Below are 11,482 nucleotides of genomic sequence, written 5' to 3'. Positions count from 1 at the left end.
CTTCTCTGGATCCGCTTCCGGGTCTGCCGGAAATGCGTAACGGCCGTGCTGGGCGGGGCGCGGGGGCGGGGCGGCGGCTGGTGCGGGGGCGGGGTCTGGGAGGAGTGGGCGGGGCATCGGCTCACGGTGGGCCCCGCCCCCGGGGCGTTTCTGGATCTGCCAGACCTAACTTGGTCTTCGGGTTTGGATCCTTAGTGCTTCCCCGGCGTAACGCGGAGCGTGGGTGCCTCCTGCCTGTTCTTCATAAATGTTTCCAGGATTTTGGGGAAAAGCTTACGGTGCTGGGGACGCTTAGAAGATGAGATGTTTTCCTCCTACTGGGCTGGAAAGGGTTTGAGTCAGAAGCTGCCGTTGCTAGCGGTGGAGACGAGAGGGGGCGCTGGGACCTGGGCGGGGGTCGGTGTAGACCGTGGCTCCCCGCCGGGGATAAGCTGCAACCCAGACAGGGAGAACGGCTCGTTTAGGTGATGGAGGACTGGAGACGTCTGTCCAGGGGACACGAGCTGGAAGGGGACGTGCAAACCGTGCCCGTGCGGAATGTGAAGCTTTATACCCACTTGCACCAGAGCACAGCTTCTGTTCTTCACCACCCGCAGGGCAGATGAGCAACCAGGGGCTTCAGGTCCAGCAGCTTTAAAGGGAAAAGGATAGGTGGGTGGGTGGAGAGGAATCTGATAATTTAGCTCACTAATCTATTGCTTTAAAACATCAATTAGGGGCACCTGGGTGGCTGGTGGGTTGAGCGTGGGACTTGTGATTTCAGCTCAGGTCATGATCTCATGGATCCTGAGATTGAGCCCCTCGTAGGGCTCAGGGCTCAGCGGGGAGTCTGCTTGAGAGTCTTTCCCTCTGCCCCTCCTCCAACACACGCTCCCTCCTCTAACATAAAGAAATCTTTTTAAAAAATCAATTAAAAAAAGATATTAGTTTCTTGGTTCATCTACAGTGTGTTGATCTATTTTTTTTTTTTTTTAAGATTTTTATTTATTTGACAGAGAGAGACACAGCGAGAGAGGGAACACAAGCAGGGGGAGCGGGAGAGGGAGAAGCAGGCTTCCCGCTGAGCAGGGAGCCCGATGCGGGGCTCGATCCCAGGATTTTGGGATCATGACTCCAGCTGAAGGCAGACGCTTAACCGACTGAGCCACCCAGGTGCCCCGCCTTTGATATCTTGACTGCAGTTAAAGGAGGTCCAGAATTAGATGAATGTCTTCTAATGGTACCCAGTGGCTATTTGGCTTTAATTTGTGTCCATGGCTTCCCTCAGGCTGGATAAGCCACTGTACTCTGGGTTTTGCCTGGATGCACAGAGCATTATTAAAACCATTACCAACCCAGCCAACCTTCTAAATGTATTTTTATTTCTTTAATTAATTAATTTATTTGACAGAGAGCACAAGCAGGGGGAGCAGGAGAGGGGGAAGCAGGCTCCCCGCTGAGCAGGGAGCCTGATGTGGGGCTCCATCTCAGGACCCTTAGGTCATGACCCAAGCCAAAGGCAGATGCTCTAACAACTGAGCCACCCAGGCACTCCTAAGCTTATGAATTTAAAACAATCGTGAACACATTCTTTGTCTCATAGGTATGGCCACCTAATTTTTTTTTCCCTCTTTGGGACTGGAGGTTGTTTGACACATGAAAGCTCTTAATAAATACACAACCAAAGCCCTGAATGACACTCAAATAGCATTTCTCTACTAAATACTGAAGTAACACAAATGTATAAAGCAATTTTACAAAATAGAGAAGCGTAAGATGTTGTAATTGCTGCACAAATCACAAAAACAAAATGCTGTGTATACAGTCCAGATGACCACAAAAGTATTTCTGGGTTTCTAACAGACATGGACACTCAAATTGGCACTTTAAACAATCCCTCTCTTTCCTTTAATGCTTAGGTAAGCTCCTGGAGTCAGAAGATTTTTGTCAACTATCAAAGGACTCTTACTGGGCATTTTGTTTTGTTATTCTAATCATGTTTTGCTGTTTTCTCCCATGTCTCCCCACTTGGTGCCAAGACTCCTTAACTGTCATAACTTCAAGCCCACAGATGGCCCTTTCCACTCAGGATATCTACACATGCAGTCTCCCTTGGATTCAGCTGCCTCTGTTTTCATAACTCATATCTATATAAGCCCCAACTGACCAACGTTGACCCATAGGTAGGGATATCTCTGTGTACCTATTCAGCAGGAAGAAGTTACAAAAGATGAGAACTTGCACTCTCAGCAACCTCAAAGATTTAAGGGTCGAGAAACTGTTGGGGGGGAGTGGCGGGAATGATGTGGGAAAAAAGGCAGAAGAAAAATTACTATATTTCCTTACTATCTACAGCCCATTGACAAGTCCTTGAAACAGGAAGAGTGACCTTCCTCCAGGGACTCAACTGCCTCCAACTTAATACTTTGCCAAGGGCAAAGGCAATCTTATCCCAGCCCCCAGGATCCTCTAAGTCTCCTTTAACATATAAAAACTCCGTTGGAAACTTCCTTTATCTCTACCTGGCAAAATACATGTTGGCAATCAACCTCCGAACATAGGACCCCCCAATATACATCTGAAGGATCTCATGACTGAGTTTTTACTAAACAGTAATAAATGACCTTTCCTAAAAATAGGGGCGCCTGAGTGGCTCAGTTGGTTAAGCGACTGCCTTCAGCTCAGGTCATGATCCTGGAGTCCCTGGATCGAGTCCCGCATCGGGTTCCCTATTCAGCAGGGAATCTGCTTCTCCCTCTGACCCTCCCAACCCTCCCCCCTCTCATATGCTCTCTCTCTCAGTCTCTCTCTCTCAAATAAATAAATAAAATCTTTAAAAAAAAAAAAAATACCTAGCTCCCTCAAGGTCCTGGAAACCCTGTTTCCAAAATACCTGGGAGGCTTAAGCTATCCTTAACCCCCTCCCAACTCCAAAGTATATAATGGGCCACTCTTCATGGCCCCAGTGCAGCTCTTTTTCTGCCCACAGGTCCTGTCCTGCTTTAACAAAACCACCTTTTTGCACCAAAGACCTCTCAAGAATTCTTTCTTGGCTATCATTTTGAACCCTAATGTCTTTTCTACATCATCTATTAAGAAGAGAGATGATACCAGAAATTAACTTTTCAGATCATAAAGAGTTGCCTGCATGGAGTGGTAAGCCGTTGTTTGACATACATTTCCTCTTTCCTGTGAATATATGTCCCTGCTTTGAAATTCTACATTCCTACTTACTCTGTCACAGTGGCATGTAAGCTTCAATCACCTGTCTTTGAGCCTCATGTCTTTCAGTTTCCCATAATTAAAATTCTGTTTTTTATCTTGTTAGATGTCTTGAATCATTTTAATTATTAGACTGGCCAAAGAATTGAGAATGGAGCAAGAAAAACAAATTTTCCTCTCCTAACATTCATTTCTGTTTTTTTATTTTTTTAAAAAAAATATTTTATTTATATATTTGAGAGAGAGAGAATGAGAGAGAGCACAAGAGGAAGAAGGGTCAGAGGGAGAAGCAGACTCCCTGCCGAGCAGGGAGCCCGATGCGGGACTCGATCCAGGGACTCCAGGATCATGACCTGAGCTGAAGGCAGTCGCTTAACCAACTGAGCCACCCAGGCATCCTTAACGTTCATTTCTGTTGTATGAACTGACCTCCATGCTTTAGACCCAAAATATAATGTGAAGAGTTGGGGATAAGGAGGAACAGCAGCTTTATTGCTTTGCCAGCAAAGGAGGCTGCAGCAGGTCAGGGTCTTCAAAACTGCAAGCCCACCCAGAGGAAGGGGTTGGGCTTTTGTAGGGAAATACAGGATCTAGCCGGTTTCTACAGGAACTGTGTGTTGCCAACCCTGTTCATCACGTTGTCAGGGTGGAAGAAGGTTCCTGAAACAAAGGCTCCCTTCCCTCCTGAGAAAGGAAGTGGGAAGGATTTGCACAGGGGAGGTTTGGAGGGGAGAGGAATAACCTGAAACAATGCAGCCATTTGGATTTTTGTTCAACTTGATGCTTTTAAGTGGTTTCCATTTCAGTCACCAGGACAACTATAGGAAGACTACTTCATATTTCACAGTGAGAAACCACTCAGTATTTTCTAGAATGGGTAAAATAAAAAGGATAAAACACCAAATTTCAGGGAGAATGTTGAGGAATTCTCATATCTTTTTTTTTTTTTTTTAAGATTTTATTTATTTGCGAGAGAGAGAATGAGAGACAGAGAGCATGAGAGGTAGGAGGATCAGAGGGAGAAGCAGACTCCCTGCCGGGCAGGGAGCCCGATGCGGGACTCGATCCCAGGACTCCAGGATCATGACCTGAGCCGAAGGCAGTCGCTCAACCAACTGAGCCACCCAGGCGCCCCGAGGAATTCTCATATCTTGCTGATGGTATGGTAAAAGTACATTCAGTTTGGAAAACCGTTTTGGAGTTACATATGAAAATAAACATTTACCTAATGAAAGGGAGCTTTTTGTCACCCTAAAATGTCTCTGGCCTAAGGATTATATTAGGCTGGTATATATATATATTTTTTAAGATTTTATTTATTTGACAGACACAGAAAGGGAGGGAACACAAGCAGGGGGAGTGGGAGAGGGAGAAGCAGGCTTCCTGCCGAGCAGGGAGCCTGATGTGGGGCTCGATCCCTGGACCCTGGGGTCATGACCTGAGCCGAAGGCAGACGCTTAACAACTGAGCCACCCAGGCGCCCCTTATTTATTTATTTTTAAGATTTTTTTTAAATTTATTCATTTGACAGAGACAGACTCAGCGAGAGAGGGAACACAAGCAGGGGTAGTGGGAGAGGGAGAAGCAGGGAGCCTGATGCGGGGCTGGATCCCAGGACCCCGGGATCATGACCCGAGCGGAAGGCAGACGCTTAAGGACTGAGCCACGCAGGCGCCCCTAGACTGGTTATTTTAAATATCCATTAGATTAAGGTGCCTGGTCACCTCCCCAAATGCTTCCCAATAGGATCACGTGTGGAATTTCAAAAAGGATCACATCTGCTGCCCTCCCCCTCAGATTCTGTCAATTGGTTTGGCTGAAAACTACAGTGTTGTGTTAATTAAGGGCTCCAGGTGATTCTAAGTGAGGCCAGGTTTAAGCACAAGGACTCGAGGTGAGAGCGGGCTCTGGCTCAAGGAGAGGTAACAGGGTCTCCACTACGTGAGTCTGGGAGGGTCAGGTCCTTGGAGCAGAGGGTTCCTAGGCTGTAGATGAATTTGTGGGTGCCTGTGGGAGGGGAGGCCCCCTGAAAGCAAAGAAGGAAAAGTCAAGGATTAGTCTCCCAGTAGGAGCTCAGAGTTTTTGAACAGCTCCTGACACAAAGGACTAGGAAGTTGGGCTTTTTCTGCGTTTCAGGGTCCTGCCTTCAGGGAAGCAGTTTCAGGTGAAGAGGCTCTGTTGTTGGCTTTAAGGGCATTTTCTCCTGATGTTGCTGTGATTTCTCCACAAATAACTTGTGAGAAAGAAATCTAGAGGACGAGGTGAAAGAAGAAATGGCCAGTTCTCAGGTAAGCTTGGTGTTCCAGGAGAGGCCATGTCATGTTTTTCTCCTGAAATTCCTTGCATTTAGAAATTGCCTATGTTAATTCCTGTAGTTCTGATGTTTCCCCCTTATGTTTTCACCTATTTTTAAGATCTTTTCAGAAATGATACTCAAGGTGAGGTCTTCAGAACACTTCTCTATATCCCAGAGCCTTCTCTTCTGTGTCTCCAACCTGGCTTATAATAGGGCATCAACAGTTGTTACTTTGAATTAAAGTCCTCCAAGTATTGAAAATATTTTCTTGGTGACAGATCCACAGGGGAAGGCATTGAGTCTTAAGATTCCTATTGCTGATGAGGTTTGTTCCTGGGATATCAGTGAAGGAAAACATTTCTAATTTAGGTCCCATGTGGTTACTTTATCAGCTCTGTGTAGACCAGGGGTAAGAAAATTAAGAAATAAACCCGATGAATTTGAGGTCCAGAATAACTCCAAAAGTTCTCTGAAAGAAAAGTGGGACGGGGGGGGGGGGGGTGCTTGAGATTTGCTCTTTAGAATGTGAAACAGATATTCTATTTAAAATAACCCTAGAGGGGGAGCTGGGGGGCTCAGTTGAGGAAGCCTCAAGACTGTTGATTTCAGCTCAGGTCATGGTCTCAGTCCTAGAATGGAGCTCTTCCTTTGGCTCCATGCTCAGAGGGGAGTCAGCTTGAGATTCTCTCCCTCTCCCTCTACCCCTCCCCTGCACTAAAATATAAATAAATCTTTAAATAAAATACACTGGCTATTACAGGACATGGAAACTGGTGTCTAAATGTGGTGTCTCTGCCAGTCAGATGGGGACCCCAAACGTGGGTCCATGATTGGGTGGAAGTCAAGTGGGAATTGAAAAGAATTCACCTGAGGCAGAACCACGCTGTTAGAAGTTTCCTGAATACACTGCGAGAGAGCACCAGGCAGGACAGCCGAGGAGCGGCTGTCTGCAAGGAGCAGTGGGTGGGATGGGGGCTCTTTTAAAAGCAGGAAGGTGAGAAATTATGGGGATTTACCGAATTTTCCCTTCCCTTTTCTGGTCACTGAACCTGGTTGTCAGTAGCCCGTTGGTTAATGGGCCTATGGCTATCTTGAGGTGGGTCATCTGTTGGGCCAGTCTCTGTTCAGCCAAGGGGTCACTGTGGGCTCTTGCCTAAAAGCAGCCTCTATAGAAACTATGGGTGATTGAACTGTATATATATCCACTGTATTTTCATAATTAGATTTATATTCTGAATTCCTGTTTTCAGACAACAAGGAAACACCAGTGATGGTGTGTCCTTGATGTGCCTTAGGCACTGATAACAGTTTATTTCCATACAACTGATGCTAACTGCTTTTATTGTCTTGGTGCTCTTTGTCAGATTCCTCCCCTGCAATGTTCATATTTCCCCTCTTAGTCATTTGTAAGGAACTTGGATGTACTCAGCAATATGCAGAGACCATCACAGTTCAACTGGAAACTTCTTTGTTCTGAGCTACTCTTGTAGTTTTTTTGTTTTTTTTTTTTTTAAGATTGATTTTTAGAGAGAGCACATGAGTGGTGGTGGAGGGGGACAGGGAGAAGTAGACTCCCCACTGAGCGGGGAGCACAATATGGGGCTCCATCCCAGGACCCTGGAAACAGGACCTGAGCTGAAGGCAGATACTTAACCAAGTGCCCTTGCTTCTAGTTTCTGAGGAAGAGAACAAAGTCAAAAGAAGTGTGGATAAAATTAAATTTCCCTCAACTTGCAGCCCATTGATAAATACTTGAGACAGACAGAGTATGACGTTCTTCATGGAATTCACAACTGTCTTAATGTTTTATTAGAGGGGAAAAGCAACCTTAGCTTGACAATAACCAGAGCTCTGGGATTCTGGTAAGTCCTCTTTAACATAAAAAAATGCCCTTGGAATCTTCTTTATCTTTCCCCCCAAATATGTTGGCCATCCTCTCCGCATAGCACCCACTGATACATATCTGAAGGGTCTTAGGTTTTTTACTCGACCATAGTTAAGTGACCTTATCACACCAGGGAGGCCCTCAAGGTCCTGGAAACCTTGCTTTCAGATTCCATAGAGATTGCTGCTATTGCTCACCCACTCACCATTTGTAAATATAGGATAAATTACTGCTCACAACCCCAGTGCAGCTCTTTTGACCCGTGGGTCCTGTTCCTGTGCTTCAGTAAGACCACATTTTTTTGTACCAAAGACATCTCAGTAATTCTTCATCATTCACTTCTGAACCCCAGCATTTCACATCAAAAACATCTCAAGAATTCTTCCTTGGGGTGCCTGGGTGGCTCAGTCATTAAGCGTCTGCCTTCGGCTCGGGTCATGATCCCGGGGTCCTGGGGATCCCCCTCCCTGTTCCGCGGGAAGCCTGCTTCTCCCTCTCCCACTCCCCCTGCTTGTGTTCCCTCTCTCGCTGTCAAATGAATGGATAAAATCTTAAAAAAAAAAAAAAAAAAAATTCTTTCTTGACCGTTGGCTCCTATCCCACATCCCATCAATTTCCACTGGACAATGAGGACTCTCACCTTGGTGAAGTTGATACATTTGACTTCTGGGAGTGGAGGTTCTCAGTCAGCCAGCTCTCTGTCCCAAGGGTCTTTCTTTTATTCCACACTCATGTCACAGAGCAAGGAAAGTCAGGTCTTGGGTCTAACTGATGACATTAACTCCCTTCTCTTTCATCTTAGGGACCATTGTGAACTCTGCCTATGACTACTTGGTGACTGTGGTATTTATTGCAGGGACTGCTGACATTCAGGGATGTGGCCATAGAATTCTCTCAGGAGGAGTGGGGATGCCTGACCCACACTCAGCGGGAATCGTACAGGGATGTGATGTTAGAAAACTACAGACACCTCCTCTTCTTGGGTGAGGATGACTCCTTCCAGATTTCCCAAACCATAACTAAGTGTTTTCTTCCTTCCTGTGAAGACTGTCTCTTGGAAGATTCCTCCGTGAATGACTGGAATTCAGATCTAGGCAGCAAGGGAAATGAGGGGTTTGTAGATGTAGAGAAAAATGTTCATGATGTTTCCTTTTCAGCTTTAGCTTCCCCTTCCTTAAGGTAACATCATCACTTCTGTAGATTACTGGCAATTCTAAACACTGAGTGGCATAAAATGGTACTGCTCACATTTTTTTTTTTTAAGATTTTAATTATTTGAGAGAGAGCATGAGTGGGGTGAGGGGCAGAAGGAGAAGCATACTCCCCACTTATCAGGGAGCCGGATGCAGGGCTGAATCCTGGGACTCCGGGATCATGACCTGAGCTGAAGGCAGACCCTTAACCGACTGAGCCACTCAGGTGCCCCGGCACTGCTCACATCTTAAGCTAAGCTTAAATTTCCACTCCTTATTATTGTGTCTACTACTTGGAAGTGGAGGTCAGAATGTGAATATTGGAAATCCGTTCTTCGTGTTCTAAAGGGGCTATTTGGCGACAACATTTGGGAAATTATTTTCTAGAATTTTACAATGTCTTCTCTACTGAGCACAATCATGATTGAAAGTTGAATCCCCAGCAGTATTCATTTTCTTTTTATCTAATAAACAGGTCTCATTGTGTCAAAGCCAGACCTGATCATCTTTTTGGAGCAAGAGAAGCAGCTCTGGGATGTGAAGAGAAAGGAGACAGTAACCTTCCATCCAGGTAGGTGGGAATGAAGGAGGCAGATGACAGAGGTGAGGTTTAAATGTAAAGGTGGAAGATCGACCTTAAACTGTGGTTCGAGTAGCTCTCCTTGGATGGAAATGCGTTTGAGAAGCCTGTCACACATGTTCTGGGCATTTATCATGTCCGCGTTTTCGTAATTTCCCAGTTTAAGAAAGTGGAGTGACTACTTTAGAACGCATGATACCTTCCTCTCTGTCTTCAGCTCTGGAGTCTCTTCATTGTTTGAGCAAGTGCTCACGTTTTGTCTGAGCAGCCAGCACACTGCATCCAGAGGGTGCTCTCATTCCGTCTGTTTTCTGTGTCAGGCAGGTGAAAGAAGCCAGATCATTCAATATTCAGGTCACTCATTTGTTTCTCTTTTGAGGAGAGGTAGGAGTTTACTCACAGTGTTGCCATGGAGTGTCAGAGGGTGAACAGCTGTTGTGAGAAAGTGTCACAAATGCTCGCTGTCTCCGATGTGCCTCTTGTTCATTTGTATTGTCTGGAGATGCTGTGTTCTCCTAACTGACTTCTGGAACATTCTAAAAGGTAATTTGGTCCATTTTTGTCTCCATGGGGGAGCAAAGTCCTGGTGGTTCCTATTTCTCCATTCTGTTGCTGTCCTAGGATGGCTATTAATTTGGTATGCATGTGAATGTAGTAAGTGAGATATCTTGTTTTTCATCTGTTCATGGTGTCTTTCTTTAACACCCCAAGCTTGTTGGCAAAGACCAGCAAAGAAGATTGACTGCATAGAGTGATAGGGGAAGATGTGGCAGCAGTGGACCTGAGTATTTATACTTAATGAATGACTGGGAAGGGGATGGAGCTAGTGAAGGGCAAGAAGGATGCTATGATGTATATAACCAGACTGGGACAATTAACCGTAATTAAATCCTTACTGCCAGAAGAGAGCAAGGATATGAAACATTTGGGGGGAAACCCCACCTTAAGTCAGTTATATTTGCAGAACAATGTCATTCATCCCAAGGGCCCAAATCCATTAAAAAAATATATATATAGGGGCGCCTGGGTGGCTCAGTTGGTTAAGCGACTGCCTTCGGCTCAGGACATGATCCCAGGGTCCTGGGATCGAGTCCCACATCGGGCTCCCAGCTCGGCGGGGAGCCTGCTTCTCCCTCTGACCCTCTCCTCTCTCATGCTGTTTCTCTCTCGCTCGCTCTCCAATAAATAAATAAATAAAATCTTAAAAAAAAAAAAATATATATATATATATATATTCTGAAAGGACCTTTTGAAGTTTTGGAAAGTCACCTAGTCCATGCTGAAAGTAATCCTTCAAAGCATTTCAAATGTGAGATTGTATTAATCATTCACGGAAACATTTCTGAAAGTTAGATATTTAAACGTGAAGATAAAAATTCTAAATGTGATTGACTGGAGAAGTCCTTTTTCAGAAAGTTCATTGTTCTCCCACCAACACATAATCCCTCCTTGTTCCAAAGTCTCTAATTTTGATAAACATAGGAGGGCCTTTATTGAAACATTACTGTTCAATAGTTATCACATAATACTTAACTTGGAGCAAGTTTTCGTGTGTTGTGAACTTAGGAAGATCTTTACCGAGGACTCTATCTTTCATAATTACAGAGGTATTTATAATGGAGACAGAACTTACCAATGCAATGGATCTAGGAAAAAACTTAACCAAGGGTCAAATCCCAGTAATCCTCAGAGAACTTAGTCTTCAGAGAACCAGTATCAAAGTAATAAATGTGGGAAAGACTTACGAAAGCGCAAATCTCATTGTACATCATTTTATCCTCACTGGAGAGAGTACTTAGAAATGTAGTAATTGCAGCATAGCTTTTGACTTATATTCAAAACCTCAACAGCAGAGATTCTGTAATAGGAAGAAACCTTACAAGTGTATAAAGCCTTTAACTACCACTCGAAACTCACCACGCTAAGGTAAGATACAGTGGGGAGAAGGCTGACAAATGTAAAATGTGACAATGCCTTTAAGCAGAACTACCAACTTTGTGAACAGCAGATGCATAGTAGAGAGAAGCCCTTAAATGTAAAGAATGAGGCAGGGTATTTAATTCATAAGCAAAACTATTCAACCTGAGATAATATATCCTGTGGAGATAGCTTACAGTTGTCCAGAATAGTGGCAAAGTCCTGGAACTGCACCCTTAGTGAACATCAGACGAAGCATACTGTATAGAAACCCTAGAAATGTAAAATTAATGCAAGACTTTTGGTTTTAATACACACTTCAGAAAAAAAAAGTTATTTATGTCTTTAATGATTTTATCCTTTATAACTGGCAAACTGTGTAATGGAAAGGCAAATCTTAACACCAAAAA

General features: G+C 44.6%; 1 protein-coding gene across 1 annotated transcript; it reads left to right on the top strand.

Annotated features, from left to right (window-relative positions):
* The first annotated feature begins 102 nt into the window (after positions 1-102).
* On the top strand, positions 103-9,954 carry LOC123856146 (KRAB domain-containing protein 5-like). The gene is made up of 5 exons (XM_064581883.1): positions 103-3,135; positions 4,157-4,361; positions 8,239-8,365; positions 9,051-9,146; positions 9,535-9,954. The coding sequence occupies exons 2-5, from the start codon at positions 4,254-4,256 to the stop codon at positions 9,594-9,596; spliced, it is 393 nt and encodes a 130-aa protein (XP_064437953.1). The 5' UTR covers positions 103-3,135; positions 4,157-4,253; the 3' UTR covers positions 9,597-9,954.
* The last annotated feature ends 1,528 nt before the right edge of the window (positions 9,955-11,482 follow it).

This window comes from Mirounga angustirostris, unplaced genomic scaffold (assembly GCF_029215605.1).
Source record: "Mirounga angustirostris isolate CCGP_5_RB_7025 unplaced genomic scaffold, mMirAng1.0.hap1 SCAF_16, whole genome shotgun sequence".
Classification (NCBI taxonomy): Eukaryota; Metazoa; Chordata; class Mammalia; order Carnivora; family Phocidae; genus Mirounga; species Mirounga angustirostris.
The sequence above is the reverse complement of the archived record's forward strand: the minus strand, read 5'-3'. Positions and strand labels throughout refer to the sequence as shown.

Coding starts and splice junctions, on each gene's coding strand:
- LOC123856146 (XM_064581883.1), top strand. CDS start 4,254: ATGCGGGACTCGATCCCAGGACTCCAGGATCATGACCTGAGCCGAAGG. Junction 4,362..8,238: donor ATTCTCATATCTTGCTGATG/GTATGGTAAAAG, acceptor TATTTATTGCAG/GGACTGCTGACATTCAGGGA. Junction 9,147..9,534: donor GACAGTAACCTTCCATCCAG/GTAGGTGGGAAT, acceptor TTCTCTTTTGAG/GAGAGGTAGGAGTTTACTCA.